Below are 16971 nucleotides of genomic sequence, written 5' to 3'. Positions count from 1 at the left end.
GCCTGGAAAAAGCAGTTATGACAGTAGGCAGAAAGGACAGTTTAAGCTAGTCTATATAAAGGGTAATGCCGTGGAACATCATTATGTTCTCCTACTGCCTCAAAGAAACACCATCTAAGCAGTTGCAAAACACAGCCAGCTGCAATGTAGCACCAAAGCTAAGATGACGTGGTTCTGGAAGGGACTTGTCTAGACCTTGTGTCTAGACAGAGTTTATGAACAGTTGAAGTCTTGTCTTTACTTCCTTTTCTTCTTGCCAGTCCCAGCACGCTGTGGAGAGGAGACGGCATGGAAGAAATGGCCTAGCTTCTGATTGCTTTAATAGTCTTTGTATGTTATCCTGCCACAAAAAAGCCAGCAAAAGTGGTGCCAAGTGACCGGTCAGTGATGTGAATGGGAATAATTCTTCAATAAGAATGCTAAAACCAAGATGTACAGATACGCTTTTACCAGCAGTGGTCTTACTTGAAAAGACATCTTAACTGCAGCATTTGAAAAGAATCCATCACCAAGTTCCCTTCAGTAACACCCCACCCTTCACATTGTGGTTTTCCCTGCAAAGAAAGCCAATGCCTCTGGGCCTGATCCGAATCCCACTCTTGTAAATGGAAAAACCAAAGTGAGCTTTGGATCAGTTCCTATAGGAGCTGGACAGGAGACAGGGCTTTACATTCCTGTGCTTCTTAGATAAATTGTTTCAGACTGAAGAGACCTCTAGCACAGATATTCTGGCAGGCAGAAGGTCAAATATGGCAAACCAATGTATTTTCATTTTTAGATGAAAATGTTTTAAAAATTGCAAATGGGAAACAATGAGGTTCTTACTCCTTTTAAGGCTTTCAGAGAACTCTGCTGGCGAGAAACTTTTTGACTGTAATATTACGAAAATTATGTATTGGCAATTTCTATCTGATTTGAAAAGAGTCTCAGCTTTGATCTTGCTGAGCTCTTTGCTTTCTCAAGCAAGACCGAAGTTTTTCTCACTGATCGGCCTAGGACAGAACAGGGACTGAACTTAGACTTTCCCAAATCACGGAGTCTTGTTCTCCCTGAACACTGATGACCATCAGCAGTAGGCACCAAATGTCACTGAGTCTCTGCATTTCTGCTGCTAGCCTGAAAACAATGGTAATGCTTTACCTTCCATTTTTACTGAGAATAAATCACATTTGAAGCATTCACATACTGCATTGGTAGTAAAACATCAGATATTTTTGGGAATAGTTTTGTTTCTGTTGTCTGTGATTTCTTTTTTGGTGTTTGAGCCTAGATAGGAAAAATCTGCATTGAAAACTGTATGAAATTCCGTGGTGTGAACATCACCTACAAGTTACTGTCCCCCAGCGTAAGCTGTTACCCTGTCAGTGTACTTCAAGGCCGAGAAGACAAATATGGAAGCCTTTATGTGAATGATTCCTCTGTGCTGCACAGACCTGAGTGCAAGGAAATACAATACACTATTCAAGCTACAGACAAGCAGAGCAGGAAACATACCAAAACCCTCCTTACTATTGTATTGGAAGGAACTCGTAAGTACCTGAGTCAATTAAAATTATTTACTTATTTACCAATGTTACTGGTCTTAGGCGGTGTATTAGTAGGGTGATCTATAAACTGATGGCATTAGCAATGAAAATGAGTCTGAGCTACAAGATACAGATTGCAAAATTTGCATTTTGAGTTCCGATTCAGACGTGCCTGTAGCAGATACTTGTTTGCAGAACAAATGCACAGAAAGGTGGTGTATCATATGCAATTCCTAATATTCATTTGATTTAGTAGAATCTTTTTTGTGTGTCTGTGTGACCTTTATTTTGTATTTCACATATTCCTATGGAGGAAAAAAAAAGTGTGCGTGTGTGGATATATATCAAACCACGAATCTCTGGCCTATGTATATTTATTCAATCGTCTTTCTCCCCACTTCTCTCTCCAATTTTTCTTTTTTTAAAAAATATTTTTGCTTAACATTCATGTAGTAATCGCACTGGCTTTATTTTACTGAAAAGTTCCTAAGGGCAGTATGTTAGAAGTATTCTGTAACAGCCACAGCAGAGGAGGGTTACACTGGATACGCTGGAAACATAATAATTTCTCTCAAAACGTATCGCGCTTTATGCAAAACCTTACAATTCTACCTGATAATTGCCTCTGTTCCCTTCCATCATAGCAGAACTCCTATGGCAAAAGCGAATGGGTTGAGGAAGAAGAAACAAAAGCCTGCAGTGGGCTTTTCTTCTTGCAGGAGCCTTGGGCTGTCTGAAATTGCACATTTCTAGCTGGTGCTCTTTGGGCTACTACTCATTAGCCCAAGTACTAAGTGTTTTTCCCTGAATTAAAAGTATTGTATGAAGCTGTAAGTACTTGTAGTCACCATTTTTTTGTTATCAGTACATTTCTACAGTTCTAGGCATTGACAGTGTGCTATCAAGCAAAGATAACCATGCATCTTGATCTTGCTGTTTATCTTTTATTTCACAGAAGAGAAACACCTGGACTTTTCTTTAAGTGTTCTCTAAGTTTACTGACAGTTTGATCAGTCAGTGTTCAGTCTTTCACTCCTTTCTTCATCTTTCTTTCCTTCCTATCTACCCCTAAGAATGGAGTTTTCCTTCTGATTTGAGCTGACTTGCTTGTGTATTCATCTCCTTTGTCCTCAACTGACAGCAAACACTTTTCCCAACAGTTTTAAAAAAAGAGGAGGACTGCCCTGACTCTTGTGCTGTGAGTAAGCACCATGCTGAATGTGAAGAGTGTGGTGGCCTGGGAGTGCTAACAGGAAGATGCCAGTGGAGACAGGGGAGTGGAAAAGGTACATTTCTGTTGTGTGAAATCGAGCTTCTCTTTAGTTGTAACTGTGCATTTGTCTTCCAGAGATATTAACTGATTTATTGTGGCTGAACAACATGGTACAGTAAACTACACAGAAGCAGGGGCTAAAGAAATTAATCCTAATAACTAAAAGAAACATGCACTAGGAAGGAAAATGAGGTTAAGTTGGAATGGTCATTCTTGATCTCGTCCCTGGTGATGTTGAACACGATACGTAAAACACCAGGTAGTGAATTGGGTTTGCAGCAGTGTAACCGGAACGGGTGACTCCGGCTTGCGAGATAATCTCTGTGACCACAAGTTGAGTTTGGAACATAGCAGCGAGCCCCTGAGGGGGTATGCCCCAGCAGGCAGTTAGCGAGCGCAGAAGCAGTGTCTCTGTTGTCTGTTTTCTGTGGTCTGTAGCACAGATCTGATGGGTAACAGTACTCGGCTCTTCCAGAACAATGCTTCTGTGCCGATGCTTTATCCCTTCAAACTGCCTGAGTATCACAAATTCTCTTCGACTGCTTGTAACCTTCATATTCAAGTCTGTGTGAAATTGTGTAGAGACATCCTGAGTTGTGAAAGCCACTCTTCAGTCGCAAAGTGGTCAGCTAGCTCTTTTTCAAGTAGTACTCGCTGTAACTGCAAGTGACATGCCCAAAGGGCTGTCAAAAGCAGAAAACACAGTGAAAAATATATTTCTTCCAGTTGCTTTTAGCTGTTGTCTTGCCTGGTACTTTAGCAGATGATGTTTATATTCACAGATGTTTATTTTAAAAAGAACAGTAACCTGTGCTTGGGTGTGTCGGTGTGCACTGAGAAGATGCAATAAGCTGTCCTTCAAAGCCTGGTGGTATTTGTGCAGCTGCCTGTTTCTGTGTTAACAGGGATCACCACAAACTATTCCACGTGCACCCCGAGTATCAAGACTTGTCCAGATGGCACCTGTGATGTGGTTGAGAGCAAAGATCCGGCTGTGTGCCCCCAAGACTGCACAAGTACGGAAATGTTTTAGGATGGGCTTTTCTGTGTCACTGCCGATCGCGGTTCAAATTCCGCTTTCTTGATCCCAGATACCTTTACAAGCTCAACATATTTAGCATCTCTGCATCGTCATACCTGCATTTGAATCATACGGGAGAGTTAAGGTTATGGGGACTAATCTTATTCTTGTTTAAGCCAGTCAGCCAACACCTATTGGCTGACGATGATGGAAAGATAAGGTTTTCTCAGTAATTCTCATTCTGCTCCCGCTGTTAATTCACAGGCAGTGTTTTTCAGTGGGGTTATTTGCTCAAACAGGTATAGGGTTTAGGCAAGTAAATGCCCTATTTCCAAACTCTAGCACGATATGATGGAAACCATGCCTATTTGAAATCCAATTTAGATAAGTAAGAAGAAACAAATTTCAATTTAAAATAAACTTGCTTACAGAGGATCATTTGGGGAAATGCACCTGGCCTTATTTGACAGGTGACCATCAAAATGATCCAATGCCTTATCTGTTTGAAGATACAGGCAGAGATTTATATGAACAGCGTTTCTGAAGGAAGAACTGAAATGCATTTGTGTTTTTTCTTGAATACATCTTTCTACATTCTGCTCATATGCCTGCTCATACCTGCAAGTTCACAAATCACCCTGAAGATAAAAAGGTTAGAAAAACAGTGTTGCACTTGAGCAATTTCAGTCTGTTATAAGATGATAATTTTTAAGTGGATCTTTTTATCTATCAGTATCTAATTCAGGTATAAAGACATAGATGTTTCTTGAATAATTCTTCTGGCTCTGACATTGTATACTCCAAGTTTACATTTTGAAATGGAGTCTTAGAGGAACTAGCATTTTCTTACAGGCTAGGGCTTATGTTCTTTTATAAAATGGATGAATAAAGAGGCATCTTTGTATTTTTTATATGCAAGAGTGGGATTTTGTATTGTAAATTACTTTTATCACAAAGATAATTATTTCATTAGAGTGCATAAAAACAATCCTTAAAGTGGCAGAAATGCTTGAAGTGAATGCAAGTAACTTCTCTAATGATCTGAAAAGAATTCTGTATTGGTAATAACCACAGTCAGTTGTCATTCTAAAAGTGGAAATATTTGTGCCAGCGGCTGCAATGCTAAAACATGTAATGTGCAACATATGCAGCATCAGACATTTTGCTTAAAAGAAGCCTGAAAGAAATACTGTCTTATTAGATAATAGAAGCAGACAAGTAAGACAAGCTTTCAAGATGTTATGTATGCCTTTCTCATGCCTGAGTTGGATAATTTTAAACATGATTTGATGCAATTCAGAACCTGAGCAGGTGCCCGAAATCAGTGTATTTACAGACAAAGAAATGAGTGTGTTTTGGGAGCTCAGATGTGCAGGAGTGCCATTATACCAGCTTTTATTGGAAGGGAACATTTCTTTGAGAATGGCAAGCAATAAATAGAAAGCCCAGATGTGTTAAGATCAAGGATATTCTTTAAGTACAGACAGTTGCTAAAATACTTATTTTTGTAATTCATCTATCATTATGATGGCTATGTACCGGAGTCCCCAGATTGCTTTCTCACACTAACGCTATTACATTCAAGGGCACTCAGCTGAAACAACTGGTGCTGTGGCTGTGCCTATCAAATAGAGGCAACCTAATTGCATTTTAAGCAAAAGACTTTCTTGTAGTAAGTAACTGCTTCGGGGCTGGTTGCAGTGTGTGAATCTGGCTGAACATTTGTAAGTGACTCATCTTTGTAGGTTCCTCTGAACTTTGGCTTTCTGATCAGGGAAAAAAAAAAGTACAGTGCTTAGGCTTCTACCTTGCTTTGTATGTCTTTGTTTGTAGTGTTAGTTGGACGTCGTCTTTGGCTTTGTCCGACAACCAGTATTTTTACTTTCTGAATTTCTTGAGTTTCTACATGGTGTGGGATAGGGTCACGGTTTTCCCTTTTTCCAAGTGACCTTGAAGCAGGGAAAGCTCTTTCTCACCACAGGGCAAAGGAAACAGCTAATGATTTAAAACAGGAGCGTGTGAAACACAATGCAATTCAAAACAATATTGATAACTCTTGGAATTTCCCTACCAGCAACACATTGGTGAAAAATACATTTTTGGGTCTCTGGAATGCTTATAGACAGCTGCATGTTTCCAAAGTACATCTGCAGTGACAAGGCACTCCTTTCCCTGCTGTGTAAAAACCCCTTATCTTCAGATCCCTCGCTCAAGACCAGTTTAGATAGGACCTGCTCATCCCCTGCTTCCTGCTTCTTCCAGGTCCTCAGACATAGGCAGACCTAGATAAATAAATACATGTGATTTTTCTGAGGCTAATGGAAACTTTATTTCATCACCTCTCCACAATAGAGAAAGTTGGCTGGTGGGGGAATAATCAAGAATTCTTTGGAACACCAATGCTTCTTCAAACAAGTGTCAGCTCAGAGAGCAGGCACTCAGGACAGTCTCTTCCAAAATGACCCAGCTGAGCTGCATACAATTTAGTAGGTGTGGCCTCTCTAGAAAGATGGTCAAAATCTATTTTGCTTAAATACTCAAGTCCCTGTTTCACTTTTTCTAAGAAAGGATGTTTGCCTTTACGTTGCCAAAAAATATCCTCTTTCTCAATTTGTGTTACACGTCCAAAGAAATGTGAAAGAAACAGTCATTCATTCTACTGTCGACTTAGATGGGATAGAGGAAAATGAGTTGAAATAAAAAGACGACTGCATTGAACAAAACATCTTTTGAATCCCCTTATGGTTTAGGCGATTTTTCCAAGAGGTGGCTAAACTTGCAGAACTTGATTAGTTTCTGTCTATACAATGCTGTTTGTGATTAAAGGCAGTTTATAGATGAAAAATGTCACAACTAACGGTCATTTTTATAATATATGCAGGAAAAACATTATTTACTTGGAAATACAGTTGCAATTACTTTGCCTGAAGAATGCCTCCTTGAAATCAAGAGTAGCTCTGTATGAGTTTCTGCACTTTTTTCCTAATATTAAACAATGAATTTTTAGATAAGGAAAGATTCATTTTTTTATCACTTACACTTGGCACTTACTCTTAGTGCTGTTACTGGAGTATCCCATGGCATTTTACAGACGTGATTAATTATTGTTACCTCCATTTGACAATGGAACAAATGATATCTAGAACAGTACACTGACTTTTCCAAGGTAAGAGGAAATTGTCATCAGAACCAGGAATGGAACTCAAGTCTGCAGACCACTGGTCTATACCACTGGGCTGTACATCAACTCATGAGTTAAAAAATACCTAAGACAATGGTGGAGAGAAACTAAAATAAGTAGGCTAGAGAAGATATTTTAGGGACAATTTTAAAATGTAAGATGACCTCACTGATACAGAACCATAATGCTTTATGAAGAAACCGAGTCAGGACAGCCATGAGATGAACATTTGAGGTAGGTGTTTGGCATGAAGTAATGGGATTCTATGTAAGGTTTTAAGGGGTACATGAAATTGGGAAGTATCTCAACTATGCAATGCAAAGAGTACTATTATATTTTTATTATAGATAAATTTTAATCCAGTCTTCCATAATGGGAATAACTGCTAATCAGGGCTAATGTTCAAGCAGTCTAAGGTCCCCTCATTTCAGGATCTCAGAAATTTCAGAATTTAGACTTTCCCCTAATTCTCAGGAATCCCTGTCATTATTGCTGCACTGTGCTGCCCTGTCAAATTTCAAATGCATGCTAGGATACACCCATAGAAAACTTTGAGCCTTTTTTTTTTTCCCTTTAACTACATGTGAGTATCTTAGCTTGTGTCTGTATTTGATTAGGTGGAAACATTATTGGTGGTCATGGGAAAGGCATTGGAAATCTTGGAATTAAGTCAGGACACGGGATTTGTTACTGCTTCCCAAGACAGAACTGTTACTGTGAGAAAGATGATATCAAGGGTAAGTCTAAACATTATCTGCTGTTGTCGTATTAATCTTTTTCTCTCTCTGTACCTACCATCTGAATATATACAATGATCTAAACTCGTCAGCATGTTAATAAGCAATATCTTTGGTCAGAGACTGCTAATATAAAATTAAGAACTGGCACCTTGACTTCCACTATGGAGCCCGAAAATTTCCAGAGGGGTTTATTTCTAGCCTTGGCTAAAGATTTGTTTGTATCCATTACTACATGACAAACAGGTTGGTCATCCTTTGATTTCTAGCAGCATTTGCATTTCAGTGAGACTCACCTGATATTTGCAAAGACAGCTAGGAGACATAGAATAATGACTTCTATTACTTTCAAGTAATTCCAGCTTCCTAATCATTTCTGAAAATCTCGGCTTCAAAATGTCAGAGATATCCAGCACCCATTGTGTTAGGAGGAGTGGATTACTTTTGAAATTGACCTTTGTTTAAACTGAAAAGCTCTACACAGTTGTTTGAAACAGATTGATGGGGGTTAAATAATGTGGTTTTAAAATAGTTTTTATTATTGCTAATAACAAACATAACATGAAATATTTTGCATCTCTAAAACCGAACTGTTTAGAATATATCTCAGTTTGCTCTTTTGAGTAAATTTCTATAGGCATAGGAAAAAAAGGAAGCATTAAAGCTTCTCGCTTTTTTTTTTTTTTTTTTTTTTTTGCTTTTGTTTTCTTTTTTTTTCCCCTCCCCATTCTACAAAGGTATTGTGCTGTTTCCACTTAGCTACATCCGCAAGCTCTACCTCAGAAATAAGTTAACTATGTATCTGAAGTCAGGATTATCTGATGAACAACAGCACAAAGGACAGTATTTTGGATCTCACAGTGTCTTTGGGAAGCAACCCCCCCCAGGGATGCTGTCTAGGGGCACTTAGACTTAAAGAAACTTAGCTTCCAAAGAAAGATACTAAAAGTGCTTCTGCAAAAGGGGAAGTAGTAAATGGGGAGGAAAAAAATGCATATTACCTGAGAAGCAGTTGCAGCATTGGGCAATGTTTTCAGAAACAATTATTTTGCTAAATACAAGGCAGAAATATTCTGTCTCCTTATAATCTAAAAAGATGAAGAGAAATATTCTTTAATATCTAACAATTGACATAATGAATTAAATTCATATTCGAACAAAATTTTATTTGATGGGTTGAACAGCTCTAACATAAATGGTTGTCCACAAGCAAAATTCAGTCGTAGGTCTCCAGAGAGATAAGTGGTATCAGAAGATCAATATATGGTAGGTTGGGTCTTAAAGAAGTGTGTCAGAAGTAGCCTACATCTATAAAGATAAGGAACACAGGGTCAAGCTAGCTATCCTTACATTTACACAGGCAGTTAGGCAAACAATTACCTGCTGGTGTCCAAAATAATAAAAAAAGAATTGGTAGGGGCAGTGGGCATATTTGCAAGTTCTCAAATTTCACTGAGAATTAGGTATTAAGTTTTCTTCTAGGTTGTTAAATTATTTTGAGTTCTGTTTCTGCCACACCTGTGTATATTATATGCACTGCCAAATGAGAAGTAGGGGACAACAAGCAAAGTTCTAAGAAGCTCTTCTTGGTCCACAGAGCAACTATGCGATGACGTGTGCAAGACTGTGATAGCAGGGGCAGTGCTGCTGTCCTTCATCATCTCCGTGCTGCTTTCTTCCTATTTCATCCATCGCTACCACAAGAATTCTCCAAAGCCACCTATTGCCTCCGCAGAAATGACGTTCCGGCGCCCAGCCCAGTCCTACCCCATCAGTTATTCTTCCACTAACGTCCGCCGGCCCTCTTTAGATTCCATGGAGAACCAGGTGTCTGTAGACACCTTTAAAATACCAGTAAGCCTGATGTCATTTTGCATGCCCTTTTTTGATGTCTGTCTTGTTCCTAAAGAATGTTGTTTATGCATGCAGAAAATGTTATAGAAATACAATCTATTCATAGAAATACCCAACTAAAATAAGTAAATCAGAAATCATGTGTACAGGCAGGGAACTGAAGGTACTTAATGAGTAATTGGATAAACGATATAATTTACTCTATAAGGCCAATATATTCTTCCATTAATTTGAGCCGATTTTTTTTTTCTAAGTGTAACTCTGCATTTGACAGTAATGTGGTTTTACTTTAACATTGTCCAATTAAATACTAATAATCAGTGGGTTTGTAGCCTCTGTGGTGAGCCATAGTACTACAACAAGGGTAAGCTTAAAACAAAACAAAAAACCCCACTGAGATCCGTTCCTGATTTCTGATACACAGACTGCAGGTGTCAGTTGGAGTGGCAGTTTTACCCACATTTAAAGGATTTTTGCCAACTCATACCATCATATCTTTAAACTAGTTTCTTCTGTGTTAAATCACATACTACCAAGGATCCCTGCCAGCTGGTGCATTTTAATGGATCAACACGGTAGAGAAACACTGCCACTTTCTATGACATATATGGCGACATCATATCTATTTGAATGTTATATATTGAGGTCTTCACAGACCTTGTGCTCTAGTTTACTTTAATTTCTTGTCTGGTTTGTACATCTGTGTCCTGGTTTCAGCTGGGATAGAGTTAACTGTCTTCCTAGTAGCTGGTACGGTGCTATGGTTTGAGTTCAGTATGAGAAGAATGTTGATAACACAGTGATGTTTTCAGTTGTTGCTCAGTAGTATTTAGACTATAGTCAAGGATTTTTCAGCTTCTCATGCCCAGCCAGCGAGAAAGCTGGAGGGGCACAAGAAGTTGGCACAGGACACAGCCAGGGCACCTGACCCAAAGTGGCCAACGGAGTATTCCATACCATGGGACGTCACATCCAGTATAGGAACTGGGGGAGTGGGGGCAGGGGATCACCACTTGGGGACTAACTGGGTGTCGGTCGGCGGGTGGCGAGCAATTGCACTGCGCATTATTTGTACATTCCAATCCTTTTATTATTACTGTTGTCATTTTATTAGTGTTATCATTATCATTGTTAGTTTCTTCTGTTCTATTAAACTGTTCTTATCTCAACCCATGAGTTTTACTTCTTTCTTCCCGATTTTCTCCCCCATCCCACTGGGTGTGGGGGGAGTGAGTGAGCGGCTGCGTGGTGCTTAGTTGCTGGCTGGGGTTAAACCACGACAATCTGTCATTGTTTTGCAACCTTAAGGCTTAATAATGCTAATTTCGTAAAAGGAGGATTGTTGTCTCTGATGAATTCTTAAGGGAAAGCCTTATTCTGTGAGTAAAACTGATTTACTTCTCTGTGAAGTCCGAGGTCACATATTCATAGTTATTCTCAAAGCAAGCACTTATCCCGTATTACTTCATTTTTCATTTGTACCCAGTTTCCCAGACCTGTAAATATAATCCATTATCCATAGACTACACGTACAGCCTGTTTTGAAGGAGGTGTTTTCAAGGTAATGGAAAAAACACTTGCAAAATACTTAGAGATTCAGAAGCTTTTATAGGAATACACTGATATTGATAACAAGAGCAACCAAACATTATACACTAAATTGTATCTATTCCGGAAGCATGGTCTCCTATTGAACATTAATGCTTCGGGTGTAGCTAGCCAGTCCTTTTCTTGCTTCATCTTATCGGGTTCCTTTTCTCTCCTGCAGGAAGATCCAAAGTGGGAATTCCCTCGGAAAAACCTAGTTCTGGGTAAGACTCTTGGAGAAGGAGAATTTGGAAAGGTTGTCAAGGCAACAGCATTCCGACTCAAGGGAAGGGCTGGCTATACCACTGTAGCGGTGAAAATGTTAAAAGGTACATTCCCATCTGGGTCTGAAATGATTTGAAAACTATATTTGTTGTAACCTCTGAACAGATTTTATGAGAGGCTAGCATGAAAGTAAAAGGTCAGCTAAAAACAACCAGTGTCACAGCCTCTGTTTCTTCCAGCATTCTGTTATATTCTGAAAGATTTCTGACTTTAGGGAGCTAGCATCACATTGATCCAAGGGAGTAATTTCCACAAGTAATTCTAATTAATGATGTGCAAGGAGCCTCTGTCTTAACATAGCAAATGTATTTAATTTTGTTTGGCATTGATGGAAATATTGCAAGGGTTTGTTAAAGCTTTCTGATTTTTTTTTTTTCTCTACCCACTTTTCTTTGACAGAGCTTTAAAATAAATCATGTTATAATCATGTCAAGAGATAGAAAAGACCTATTAAGTTACTTTTCTGATTGAGAATTCGGTCTACTTTTATACTTTCTGATCTGCTTTTACGAGGAGCTCTGCCAAACTGGCTTGAGTAGTCCAGTGCCATCTCATAGTGTCTTCAATTTTTGCTAAGACTTTAAAGCTGGGGAAGACAAAGTATGCCTAGATAATGTTAAGATGATAATGTGAGACCTTGAGCTCAACCATTCACTGCTGCTTCTAAGTAAAAACATGTCCTTATAGGAAAATGTTATACTTCTCATTACCATTTCTATTATATGCAAGGGTTTTTTTTTTAAAAAACAACTACATCTGCTGCTGCTTGAGAGCGAAGATGCTGCATATCCCATCACTTTACCAAAGAAATAAATGAATTATGAAGTGCATGCCTGCATTGCAAGAGGTTCAGTGGAGAATAGGTCATATGGAGAAAGTCTAGGAACTAAGTTTTTTCAGAAGTTTAGTTAACCACTATAATACTCAAGTAATGACCTGTGTATCATTATCAATAGAACAGTCTTAGTCATTATTTTATTTCATATTTATTTGTGTGCTTAGTGTCACTGCTTTTTCTAGCACATTTTCATCAACAATGTGTGACTGAGTTAAGATTCTAAGACATAGTAGTAAGAATGTTGCTTTTACTTGCAGATAATTTAACATTCAGCTTTCCCTCACTATTATGAAGGAAAGAATTGACAGAATTGATAATGCGAAGGAGTAACCCTTTTTTTAAGCACCTTATTTTAATAAATTGATCTGACATTTACAGTAATACTTCAGGCTCTAATGAATCCCTTTGTAATGTAAATTACATTGCAGATAGTCACCTGAAATTCCATTTTCCAACTTGACTGTGGAGAACATTTGTCATTCTGCAAATATTTATCTATTGTTACCGGTTTGACTTTACTGTTAACGCATGACAACTCAAGTATAAGAAACACTGCGTTAGTTGACAGTGGTCTTTATTAATGCTGTCAGGAAGTATAACGGACGGTTATTTTGGATCAGGCCAACATCACCCGTTCTTTCCCTGTAACAGATGCAAAGGGGGTAATTTGTCCAAGTATTAAGGACTCTACCCTGCCTCATCTTTAAAAGGGAACAGTATGTATACCAGTATGTTAATGGAGAAAGCCTCTTGCTTATTGCGTAAAAGGTATCTCCTGCCTGAGCTGAGTAGATGGGCACAATCTGTGGTTAAGAACAGATCAGGGTAGGACTCTCCCTACTTTGTCAACTTGGCATTATCTACTGGGGAGGGAAGAAGGAGCAGTAAGTAATTAGCTGAGCCAAAATAGTCTTGGAGCTATGGATGGAGGTTTAAAGGAACAGAGGGATAATTTTTTTCAGCCCATTATTACCACTTTTCTCATATGAATTAAATCTGACCTCCTGCATGATACAAATGCCCTCATTACAATAAAATTAAAGGGGCAAACACCAACCAATACGTAAATAGACATTATTCACAATTTGTAGAAACAAGGGGCATAAAGCTTCAGAGCTAGTTGTCTCCATTTGTGTACTATCAAAGTTACTTTTTCCAGCAGACAAACAGGCATGGTACACGGGGTACTTTGTTCTGTTCTTGCATATGCTACACAGTTCCAGAGCTAGAAAAATAGGACTTTCTCACAGGTATTAAGTTGATATTGTTCATTTTTGTTTTACATAAATGCATATTTTTGTAGTCCCTATCAGTAGTGAGAGACCATCTGATATTGTAGTCCCTGGAGAAGAAGACTGAAGTCTAAGTGCAGGCTCAGACTATAAGATAATATATAGCAGATACAAACACATAGTAGAACAGAATAAAAAATTATCATGACCAGGGCAAACTATTAGCACACATATTTTAAACGGATATGTAAATAAATCCTTTGGTGCTTACAGCCTTTATGGAAAAACATCCAGTACAGTACCAAAGAGCAGAAGCTGAGCTTGTTTTTTATTAGTGTTAAGTAAAGGTGACCACATACTTGTCAACTCCCCAGTAATGACACTCTGTAGGAACTATTCCAGGGAGGCTCTGTGTGTCAGAGAGATTAAGAATGAGGTAGAAAAAGAGTTATCTCTGACCTGTGGTGTCTTTATGACTAGGGATCTCCTTCACGTCCCAGTGCATTCAAAGAGGAAGTTTGTTAGAATAATTCTGCAAAAACAAAATTATTGAAAGGCTAAGAAAGCCTCTAGGGGCTATATGTTGTTGTATGATTCCCACTGACATCAGCGAAGTCTGCATACATGTCTCCCAGTAAAATCAATCTGAGCTGTAGGTTTCCCTTCTGAACTCTAAACTTGGATGTGTGCTACAAGTGTAAGCCAATAGATTAATGGATTTTTACTCTATCAGAAAATGTATTTAGGAGTAGGAGGGCTATGTCATGGGAGTTTACTGAGCGAGTCTTTTTTTGTTTGAGCAACATAAAATCTTGGCTTTCCTACGCTTCTGAAGCTTTGATTGCACCGATTCACCCTCAGAAGTTGCTTCAGAACACTAGAAAAGGTCTGTAATAATTTCACGGCATCTGCAAGACATTACAGACTCTGGTCCTGATTCTTGGCTGACCTACTCTTTCTGTAGTCATTTGTATCAGGGCAGAGTGATGATTAGAGCGGGTTACCGCGCCAGAACAGCAGCAGTCCCGTTCACTTGGTTGATACGAATGACTGCAGGACAGTGGAGATGGGGAAGTTTCTCCCCTGTGGGAAAGTACACAGTTTTCCAACTTCTTGCTAATTCCAGGAGAAATGGTTGATCTCATACTTCAGACAGTACATAGAGAACTCTTGAGTAACGCTTTCCTAACCACAACTGTGTGTTTGGATGCTTTCTGCAGAAAATGCTTCCCAGAGTGAGCTGCGAGATCTACTTTCAGAGTTCAACCTTTTGAAACAGGTGAACCATCCTCATGTCATCAAACTTTATGGAGCCTGCAGTCAAGATGGTAAATATTAGAAGCTTGTTATTAAGATGAAAATGTCAAGCAAGGAAATAAAGAGCAGTTCATTGATGGGTTTGGACCGCTGCTTAGTAATTGCTGAGCACTTTTAAAATTTGCTGCTCGCTGAAAAAATGAGGGACATATAAGAAAAGCAATTTTTGAAGGGAAGGGGAAATGCTAATTCAGTGTAACTAAGCATTTTTCCTGTGGTTTTCTTCAATACACATTTTGATTCTGAAGCGATTTTAAATTTAACCAATCTACTACCAATTCTCTTCCAATCAATATATATTTTTATATTAAGCTGATGCTCAGTAAGTGGTTTTGAATATGGGTTATATTTAAAGTTTAATGGAGTTTTCAGTATTGTTATTCATACTAAAACAATGCTTTAAGACTTGAGCCAGGGAGTGAGATCTCCCTTTGGAAAAAAAAAACCCAAACCAAAACAAAACCAACCTCGTACAGATCCTTTTGTTAAACTATAGCTGGATGGTTAGATTGATACTCAGTTTTCCTCCTCTATCATAAAACCATCGTCTTCCTCTTGTTGTGAAATAGTTGCTAAAAGCCACAGTCATTGAAAGGTATATTTCAAGGGGAAAATTTTCAGACATATGTATTATAAATTGCCAGTGAAGCAAATTTTCATTGTGCATAGGAACTGATCTGAATGATTGCTGTTCATTTTAAATGAAGTTACATGGCAACATCCTCTTCCTTTTGCATCTGTAATTAAACAGCCTAAAAGCACAGTGTGCATGTTGCAACCTTGGGCAAGGGCCTGCCTTCTGTGCCCACCCAGTTCTGTTGCAAGTGGCACTTTTAGTTGTAGACAGAGAATATAATTCAGGACTGAGTCATCTCTGAGTCTTAGTAAGGTAATGGACCAGTGGGGTGGGATGTTTTGTTTTTTTCTTTTCAGTACAATGTATTTTTTCATCCCAAAGGAAATGAATTGTTTCTGAGTCACAGGCTTTTAATAAATATCAAGCTAATTCATTAGCGTATGAGGTGGGAGGGCTTTGATACAGCAGACAAATGTATTTAGCATTAAAGCACTGAGTGGGTATTATTCATGTGGGTAATGGGGAGGAGAAACTAATGGATTGAAATGTCAGAATGTTTCTAAGTGCTCTGAAAAGGCACCTTAAATACAGCACTGGAATTAGCAGATGATTTGTGAGCTTAGTATCACACACTCCAGAATTTTATTTTTTTATTATTATTTTTTTTAGATTTCTCCAAGTTAGGCTGTTTCACAGATCTGATTTCTAAGAAGTTTGTCTCTTTTTAGTCTCAGATGATCTAGATGAGGCAATATAGGCAAGAGCCTGAATTCTGCTTTGATTTAGGCTGAAACTCACTCCCTTTGCATAGAGGATGTAAGCTAAAAGTATTCTGTGGCTGATTCAGTGCCTTTTATGTAAAGGCCAGAGGTGTCTGGAGCCTCTGGTTGTTCAAAACAATGTGTTGATTAGAAGAGACTTTTTTGAAAAAAAAATAAAATGGTTATCTATTAATTGTTTGCTTAGCAGTGTGTTTGTTTATTTCAGGCCCACTATATTTAATTGTGGAATACGCTAAATATGGCTCCTTGCGCAGTTTTCTCAGGGAAAGTCGAAAAGTAGGACCAAGCTATGTGGGTAGTGATGGCAACAGAAACTCAAGTTATTTGGATAACCCTGATGAGAGAGCCTTAACAATGGGAGATCTGATATCATTTGCATGGCAAATATCACGAGGAATGCAGTACCTTGCAGAAATGAAGGTAGGGCAGTGTAATAGTGATCTGAGCATGTCCTTGTGATAGACAGACATGTCAGCAGTCGATTCCTCCACAAGAAGCATAAACACTCTTGTTGATTTCTTCCTAAAGCTCGTCCATCGTGATTTAGCAGCCAGAAATGTACTGGTGGCAGAAGGGCGCAAAATGAAGATTTCTGATTTTGGCCTCTCCCGTGATGTATATGAAGAAGATTCATATGTCAAGAGGAGCAAGGTACAGTGCATATTAAAAGCAGTAGTGGGAATTATTACCTAATAGTGAGAATGAATTTATACTGTAGACTTGAGCACAGAAGAAAAAGATAATAGCTATTTTTTATTAAG

At 38.6% G+C, this 16971-nt stretch overlaps 1 protein-coding gene across 1 annotated transcript in view; it reads left to right on the top strand.

The window, feature by feature from the left end:
* RET (ret proto-oncogene) overlaps nucleotides 1-16971 on the top strand; it is an 85751-nt gene that overhangs the window by 54489 nt on the left and 14291 nt on the right. Inside the window, exons 7-15 of the mRNA XM_049809828.1 lie at nucleotides 1271-1529; nucleotides 2687-2812; nucleotides 3705-3815; nucleotides 7619-7738; nucleotides 9336-9592; nucleotides 11361-11508; nucleotides 14755-14862; nucleotides 16416-16630; nucleotides 16739-16861. Coding sequence (XP_049665785.1) covers nucleotides 1271-1529; nucleotides 2687-2812; nucleotides 3705-3815; nucleotides 7619-7738; nucleotides 9336-9592; nucleotides 11361-11508; nucleotides 14755-14862; nucleotides 16416-16630; nucleotides 16739-16861 — 1467 coding nt within the window. The remainder of the gene's footprint in view (nucleotides 1-1270; nucleotides 1530-2686; nucleotides 2813-3704; nucleotides 3816-7618; nucleotides 7739-9335; nucleotides 9593-11360; nucleotides 11509-14754; nucleotides 14863-16415; nucleotides 16631-16738; nucleotides 16862-16971) is intronic.

Source organism: Accipiter gentilis, chromosome 9, assembly GCF_929443795.1.
Source record: "Accipiter gentilis chromosome 9, bAccGen1.1, whole genome shotgun sequence".
Lineage (NCBI taxonomy): Eukaryota > Metazoa > Chordata > Aves > Accipitriformes > Accipitridae > Astur > Astur gentilis.
Note: the sequence above shows the minus strand (reverse complement) of the source record. Positions and strands in the feature narration are given on the sequence as shown.